General features: G+C 40.4%; 1 protein-coding gene across 1 annotated transcript; it reads right to left on the bottom strand.

The window, feature by feature from the left end:
• Nucleotides 1-3,310: 3,310 nt before the first annotated feature.
• LOC126740581 (uncharacterized) lies at nucleotides 3,311-5,106 on the bottom strand. Its single transcript, XM_050446661.1, has 2 exons — nucleotides 4,989-5,106; nucleotides 3,311-4,480 (listed from the first exon to the last, which is right to left on the bottom strand). The coding sequence occupies exons 1-2, from the start codon at nucleotides 5,001-5,003 to the stop codon at nucleotides 3,311-3,313; spliced, it is 1,185 nt and encodes a 394-aa protein (XP_050302618.1). The 5' UTR covers nucleotides 5,004-5,106.
• Between the last annotated feature and the right edge of the window lie 3,479 nt (nucleotides 5,107-8,585).

The following is an 8,585-nucleotide window of genomic DNA, read 5'->3' as shown; positions in this document are numbered from 1 at the left end:
TTAATACAAACACATATGAATATTTTGTTTACATAGCATCATGACGACAAACAAAATCATATATGTAAATAACAAATAAATGTCTAAACTCTAACAAAGCACACATAAAGTTCACGAAAACTGATTCACACAGCGGTAAAACTGTTATTCACTAGAACATTTTCACGGTCTTTTGTGGGTACTTTCGGAACCTCCTTAAAGTAAAATTTAAACACATTTTGCCTATTACTCCAATTTCCGTTTCTTAAAATGGAATCCATTGGTACATTGCAGTCTCTTCTCGAAGATGCAACTGCCGATCTTATGGATCCTGGTGAAAACTTAATATTGCTTTCAAGAAGAGCCGACTTAATCCAACCAGCAATAACAGCCCGAGAAGCAGGGCCAATTCGCCCGCGTGAAGTAATAAAAAGGTGGTTCAGTTCTTTCACGGCTGCTCTTCTGTTAGCAGAGAGGTTTATGAGAATCTTTGTCCAATGTACAAGATCGAATGTCACTTCAGGAATGCTGGAAATTTTCCATCCTGATTGCCTAAAAGAACTTTTATATGTTTTGGAATCAAATTGAGGCCAAAAAGTGACTGCTGTTTCTTCCAAAATCATGCTCTCCTGGTCGATGTTTAATAGAGTTAAATCGTGAATACGTCTACCAGAAGCTAACAGTAACAACAGGGCCAAATGGCGCGAGACTTAGAAGATGCTATCCTCCTGTATGTTTGTTCTTTTCATCCAATCTAGTAGCAAAGAAACATCCCAAATGGATTTCTTTGAGGGGGGTGGTCTCGATAACTCGATTGCTTTTATCATTTGTTTCACTAAAGGGTTACTTGTAATTTTTTCCCTCAAGAGAGGATTCGCCAAAGTGGCAATTGCTGACTTATGAACTTTAATTGTTTTCGGTGCAAGATTTTTCACTCGGAAAAGATAACACAGATGTCGGGCTACCATTGATGCCTCTGGCACATTCAGATTAATATTAAGAGTTTGACATCTTTTCAACCAAGCCTTCCAGGGAGCTGAATATGTTTTAAATGATGATCTTCTCCACGCTTTCTCTAGAAATCCTCTATCCTCATCTGACCAATCTGACGTAATCTTGGACCACCCCGTACCAGCCAGGCCTCCAAACGTAGACTCTTTGCATTCGGTAACTGTAGTCCCGTCGTTGCGTCGAACAAGTGATGTTGAAGGTTTCTCAATTGAAACGGTGGGTCTAACGCTCTCGCTTTCACATCGGCTCTCCAATAGACTTTCTCCCACTTGGGTATAATTAGAATGAATACTCCCCTGGCCGTGTTTAGGTGTGCTAATATTCTTGGTATTAGAGCCGGAGGTGGAAAGATCCAAGCTAGGCTGAAATTCCAAGCCCTGCTGAAAGCGTCCGTGAACAGAGCCATGCTGTCCTTCACATCTCTGGAGACGTAATTCTGTACTACTCTCGACTTCCTCGTTGCGAACAGGTCCACTACCGGAGTGCCCCATTTCACGAAAATTAATCTGGTAACTTTCTCTGATAGGTGCCAATCGGCTAGATGTTTCTGCCGAGAAAGGCTGTCGGCAATGTCGTTGTAGACCCCAGGAATGAATTGGGGTACTATATCGATCTGATGTTCTTGACACATTTCCAGCAAACAAGATACCATTTCTGTAAGTAGGGAAGCCCTTGTTCCGCCCTGGTTCCTTATGTAAGCAACAACCGTCTTGTTGTCGGACTGAATCAATACCCTTTTGTTTTTTAAAAGGTGAAGTTCTAATTGAAATGTTCTCAGGACTGCATATAGTTCTTTTTTGTTTATATGCCAGAATCTTTGATTTATGTCCCAAGTGCCGCTGATCAGCCGACCATTTATACGTGCACCCCAGCCGATATCGGAGGCATATGCGGTGATATTCACAGTTTCTCGGAAAGTGAGAAGAGGACGGGTTTCCTGAAGATTCTCTATCCACCACATGCAGTCTTCCAAGGCTTTTGAAGGGATTGGAAAGCTCTTTCTGGCAGAATGTTTGCCGCTCTCTGAAGGGACCTTGAATGCAATCTTCCCAGAGGAATCGTGAAGGAGGCGAAATTTAGCTTTCCCAGTAATCTTTTTGCTGTGTCCCAATTCCAGATCTTGCCTGTCAGGATGAGATTTAAGTCTTTTCTTATTGAAAGTACCTTTCTCGGAGGTAGGAAAGATACATAGTTTCCGGTGTCCCACATAATTCCTAGATATTCTAGACTTTGAGTAGGTTTTAACAGAGATTTCTCCTTGTTTACCATCCAACCCAAACTTTCCAGAAATTCTACTGCTTTCTGCGCCTCCTTCAAAAGCTCTAAGAAGTCTTGTTCTGCTATTAAGAAATCGTCCAGATAGACAATTACTCGCATATTCATTTCTCTTAAGATTGACGCTATCCAGTTTGAAACTCTGGCAAACGTTATCGGAGCAGTTGAAAGGCCGAATGGGAGGCATGTAAACTGATAAACCCGGTTCTGGTGAACTACTGAGAGGAACCTCCGATGTCGACGGATTATTGGTATGTGAAAGTAAGCTTGGGAGATGTCTATCTTTACTAAGAAATCTCCCTTCTGAAGAAATTCTGGCACTTTCAGGTGGTTTAGAAGCCTGAATTTTTTTGGACACAAATAGCTATTTAGACCGCGAAGGTTTATTATCGGACGAATAGATCCGTCTGATTTCGGCATCGGGAACATTGTAGAAAGGAACCCCCTACTTTCTGATGATATTTCCAGAATGCCTTGCATTAGAAGAGATGCAATTTCTTGATCCATCCCCTGAGTGTTGAATCTTCCCAACACCTCTTCTGAAAACGGAACTAGAGGAGGTCTTTTGAGAAAGGGGATTGAATACCCATTTATTATTTTTAAAACGGCTGGTGGCGCACCTGCCCTCTGCCAAGCTTCTGTGAAAGCTAAAAGTCTCCCTCCTCGAAAATCCTGCATATCAGGGATTATGTGACCTTTTTGTAGTCTGATGTTTAGTTGATCTACCACGAGTAGGCTGGAATTTTCTCGAACTCGTTCCACTTCCCGATGGGCCTCTCCAATCCTCTGACGTTTTAGTGGAAGGCCTGGGTCTGTAGTTTTTCTTAATGCCATGTGACGTTTTCGAAACTTTGTGTGTAAGATTGGGTTGATACATTGGTCTTTTAATGTGTCTTCTACCAGCAGGACGAAAAAATTAATTTTAAGCGGGTTGTTTCATAAGTTCGGATAGTTGTTTTTCACAGAAAAGATGGGTAATTGAAGGTGGAATAGCGCTGAGGAGAGAGGCTTGCACATCATCTTTAGGAAGAAAACAATTACGTCTTTATTCAATTACCTCTGCTCTGCGCCCGCAAACATATTGCAAGATGTCATCCGAGATTGATTTGAAGGATGATGCAGCTCCAAATACTTGGGAGAGATTTTGTTTTAAGGCAGGATGTTTAGCAGAGAGTTCCTTAACTGAATTAGATAAGGCTTCTCGCTGTAATAGAAGACCATGGAGAATGGTGCCCAGCATTGAGTCCGACTTCGTCAAGGATTCTTGAGACTGTGTATTAGAATTGGAATGCTTAGAAAAAGCTGGATTTATTTTAAGTGCACTAAAGACAGGAGCAGCCTGTAGCTTCTTCTGAACATCAGCGTATCGAATTTGCTTAAAAGACAACTCTCCTAATCTTTGACAGCTGATACCCTGATCAGCAATATGCGATTTAGGTGCAGGAACTGCTGGCTCTTGCTCACGTGCAACCGGGCAGAAATCAAATTCCTCATCCATCGGGCATTCAGGGGGAGCCCAAGGAACTTCAGAAGGTTCCGGAGACGACATATTAGTATTTATATCCTCAACATTAAAAGTCTGTTCATCACCAGAAGAGTATTTAGACTCGGAAGTATCTGGGCGATCAAACCTTTTCATAAAAGATTCCAACATTCCTTTCAATTCCAAATGGCTCTCTTCTAAACGGTCCAGTCTGCTAGACCTTTTGGTGCCAGAAGATGTTTGGCTAGAGATTGAGAACTTTTCTGTAAGGTTACCGGCCAGCTCTCTAGAAGCCTCCTCCCTACTCAAGAGGACAGGTTTAATCTCAGCTATTGAGGCCATCATTAAGTCAATGCTTGTAGAGGTACCCCTTATACGAATCACCAAAGAAGAGGGGCCTATAATTAGTCCCACACATAGTGGCCAATTTAACATCTTCATCTTAATGTCCCTATAGGCTCTTTCGGAGAGAGACGTGCAGTCTGGGGCAAAAGCACGGGCCAATTCAACGGTGGGAAGAGCAAATCGAATTTTGTTGAGGATCTGAGGATCCGGCTCCTCTCCTAGAATTTCTTCCTTGGAAAGGACATGGACTCTCCAGTTAAGGCAACTGGTAGGCAGATGGGTAGTCACCAATCTTTTGATTCTTGATAAGATAGTGTCATCAGCCGGAGAATCAGCCTTTCTATCCATTAAGGATTTCAGGGATACCAAACCCAAGAGTGGGCTTACCTAGAACAAAAGGCAAAGCTAAGTCTTATAATATAAGCAAGTGCTTAGATATTTTCAGCCAAAATTTAACTTTGGACCATTTTGTGTCTAAATCGGCTCGAATTTGTGAGACGTCGGCCTACAATACTAGACGGCGGCTCAAGTTTTTGACCCGTCGGCTCATATTTATGAGACGCCGGCTCATATTTTCGAGGCGTCGGCTCAACGTCCTGAGGCGTCGGCTCATGTATATAACCTGTCGGCTCAGATCTATGAGACGTCAGCTGACACTCCTGAGGCGACAGTTTAGGTCTATTTAGGCCGGTAAGACGGCAACTAAATGCAGACACAAAACCTGTGTTATAATTATAATCGTAGGATTGCACCGTACGGATTATTTAAATATACGTTAGTACAGAGCATAATATTACTCTGGAATATCTCATAGCTATGACTGAGTAACAGGTCATAGAACATACAAAAATATATTAACGCACTCAAGCATCTAAAGGAAATTTAAATTACTTACCATTGTGAAGCTCATTCACTAACACAAATTCACACAAACTCAGTCGATCTTAAGATCTCGAACGGCACTCGCCGTTGTTTTCAGGTGCAACCGATACGATTACTTTACTCTGGGTAAAACAATAGCGTACTGTCAAACGTCGCCGCGCCGAGGTTCACCGAGCACGGGGACTGATAGTGTCGAGTGGTGGGAGTAAGCCACGGCGACGCTGGACGGCGCAGAGGTTAGGAGCGTTAAAGGTGCGATAGGTACGATGAAATCATAGGTGAAATATAGAGCGTCATCTCACAGGGTCAAGCCGACGGCACAGACCATGAAATAACGGATTTAAACAAGGATAGCTATAAAAAAAACATTGTTTACATGTGCACTTATCACGTGGAATTAAGTATACTTTGCACCGCTCAACTGGTGCAAAGTATCCCCAACTTGCAAGTGGTGCAAAGTATCTCCTACTTGTCACGTCCAAACTATTTTCATTCGCAAGAGTAAAAGTTAAATAGGTAAATGGTTTTCAGAAAATGCCCAGACGTTATAAAAGAAAACTGGGATCTCGCAGACATGCAGACTACTCAGAAAAAGATTTGATGTTTGTCAGCAATACAAGATGACATGAGCACAAGAGATGCCGCTGAATCCTTTAACATTCCAAGGAGAACTATTTTTTACAAATTAAAAGGAACACAATGCAAACCAAATAACTGAATACATAGAAAATCTAAAACAAACAATAACTGGTGTAGAGCTGCATGCTATTTTTAATTATGACGAGACAAACTTAACCAATGACCCCGGTCAAAAAAAGATATTGACTAAATGTGGTGTTAAGTATCCCGAACGAATTTGTAATTCCTCAAAGAGTAGCATTTCTCTTATGATTTGTGGAAATGCAGCTGGTGAGCTTCTAACTCCTTATGTGGTGTAAAAATGGAAGCATTTTTCGGACACCTGAACTGAGAATGGTCCCCCTGGTACGCGTTATGCAAATACTGCATCTGGTTGGTTCGAATCACAGATATCTGTAAATTGGTTCAGCACTCTCCTATTGTCCAGGCTTAAAAAAATTCAGGGAAAGAAGGTCGTTTTAGGAGACAATTTCTCTTCTCATATTAATGATAAAGTCCTCGATTTATGTCGAAGACACGACCTTGATTTTGTATGTTTGCCTCCGAACAGCACCCACGTTATACAACCGCTACCTTATCCGATCTGCGTATAATCAGCATCTTGCCAGTACTATCTGAAATTTATAAAAAGATTTTATAAAACCAGTTATCAGACTTTTGTTATCGACAATCATATTAGACCTGAGAACCAATGTGGCTTTCTAAATGAGTCAAATACAGCAACAGCGGTTGTGTCTGTAACTGATAATATTTTTGAATCTAATGATAAAGGCCTGGCCAGTCTTTTAATATTATTAGATTATTCTGAGGCTTTATTATTATCGGTGTTCAGATGCTTTTCTAAATATTATCTTATCTTTTCTTAATAATTGATTTAAAAAAGTAATATACAATGAGTTGAGTTTCTTCTTTCTGAATAAGTTTCTTAATTATTTATTCCGATGTTCCTTAATGCTCTATTTTATCTCCTTTGTATATTATACAGGGTATTTCATAACTAAAGGATCAAACTTCTAGGGGTTGTTCAGTGCAACAGTAGAATCCATTTGAGTATAGGAGCCTATGTCCGGAAATGTGTCACTACGCCACTACGGCCTTAAGACGCATTTAAATTTAGAAAAAATGTTAATTACCTAAATAGGATCTGATGCATTTATTTTTACCTTTTGTATATGATACCATCACAACAATTGTTCAGTCTTCCTCCAACCTCAATACACCGATTTAAACGCCGCATTTGATCCTCGCTTTGAACGATTTTAAATGCTGATGTTATTCATCCTATTAAGTCTAGCTCTGATTCTACTGGAGTTTCGTAGACTAAAGACTTTACATGTCCCCTTAAGAAAAAATCGAGCGACGTTAAATCGGGTGACCTAAGAAGCCAAGAAACTGCTCCACCTCTGGCAATCCAACGGTGCCCAAACCGCTGAGCCAAACACTCGCGTACTTGTACAGCAAAGTGAGCCGGCGCTCACTTTGCTGTACGTCATGCTGAAACCACATTTACTGTCTAACGTTTAGTGGAACATTTTCAAGGAGTTCTGGGAGAACTTCCTCCAAGAAACGCAGATAAATAGGTCCTGTTAAACGTTCCGGTAGAAGGTATGGCACAATTAAATGATAATCAACAATGCCTGCCCATACGTTGACAGACCAACGATTCTGATGTTTTCTTGGAAAAATTGCATAAGGATTTTCTTCGTCCCAAACATGGCTATTCCTACTATTAAAAATACCGTTTCTTATGAAAGAGGCTTTGTCGGTCCACAAAACCTATCGTAAAAAATTTGGTTGTGCAATGATGTGATCCAGAAGCCATCGACAAAATTGAACTCTAGGATGATAATCGGCTGCAGACGTACCTTGAACTTTCTGAAAGTGGTAAGGATGGAGTTGTTGCTCGTGTAGTACCCGCCAGACAGAAGCGTTACTCGTATTCATATTCTTAGCGACGTCACGTGTGCTATTTGATGGTTCATCGGCAACTCGCTGAAGCACCTCTTCTTCAAATTCGACCGTTCTTACGGTTCGAGCTTGATTGGTAATGTTTTCCATTAGCAATAAATGTTTAAAAATTGTAAGCTATAAAATTTTTAAACATGACATTGAGAATTGACATTGATAAGTGTTGATTTTAAATAATTGTTATTATGGTATCATGTACAAAAGGTGAAAATAAATGCAGCAGATCCTATTTAGGTAATTAATGTTTTTTATAAATTTTAACGCATCTTAGGGCCGTGGCGTAGTGACGCATTTTCGGACATGGGTTCCTATACTCAAATGGATTCTTCTGTTGCACTGGACAACCCCCAGAAGTTTGATCCCATAGTTCTGAAACACCCTGTATAATAATACACATCCCACAAAACTTATCGCATCACTTATTATTTCTAAAATATTTTAAATTTTGTGCCTGTTTTAAAATTTTATTGATATTAATAATTAAATCACCATATAATACGACTTTTGCAACATTTATTTTAAATCAGTTCAATCTAAAAAGGACAAACATTTAGATTTACCAAAACATACAAAAATCAAAAAAATTGTACAAAACATGTATACAAAAAAAATTAACTTTATTTAAGCCAATGAATTTTTAATAGCGTGTGTTACCGCCCCTGGCTCTAATTACAGCTTCCATTCGTCTTCGAAGGCTTCTAAACAGGTTCTGGAGGTATTCTTGCGGCACGTTTGCCCAGAAGTCAAAAATAACATTTTGAAGATCATCTAGTATTCTTATTGGTGTTGGATGTTGCTGAATTTGCCTTCCTAGATGGTCCCAGACATGTTCTATCGGATTAAGGTCCGGGCTACGTACAGGCCAATTTAGGGTGGGTATCTCGACCTCTTCTGAGTATTGCCGAACAACTCTAGCAGCATGTGGACGAGCATTATCATGCATCAGCACAGAATTATCACCGATATAGGGCACTACATGGGGTTCTAGGATATCGGTTATGTA

Source organism: Anthonomus grandis, chromosome 9 (genome assembly GCF_022605725.1).
Source record: "Anthonomus grandis grandis chromosome 9, icAntGran1.3, whole genome shotgun sequence".
NCBI classification, from domain to species: domain Eukaryota; kingdom Metazoa; phylum Arthropoda; class Insecta; order Coleoptera; family Curculionidae; genus Anthonomus; species Anthonomus grandis.
The sequence above is the reverse complement of the archived record's forward strand: the minus strand, read 5'-3'. Positions and strand labels throughout refer to the sequence as shown.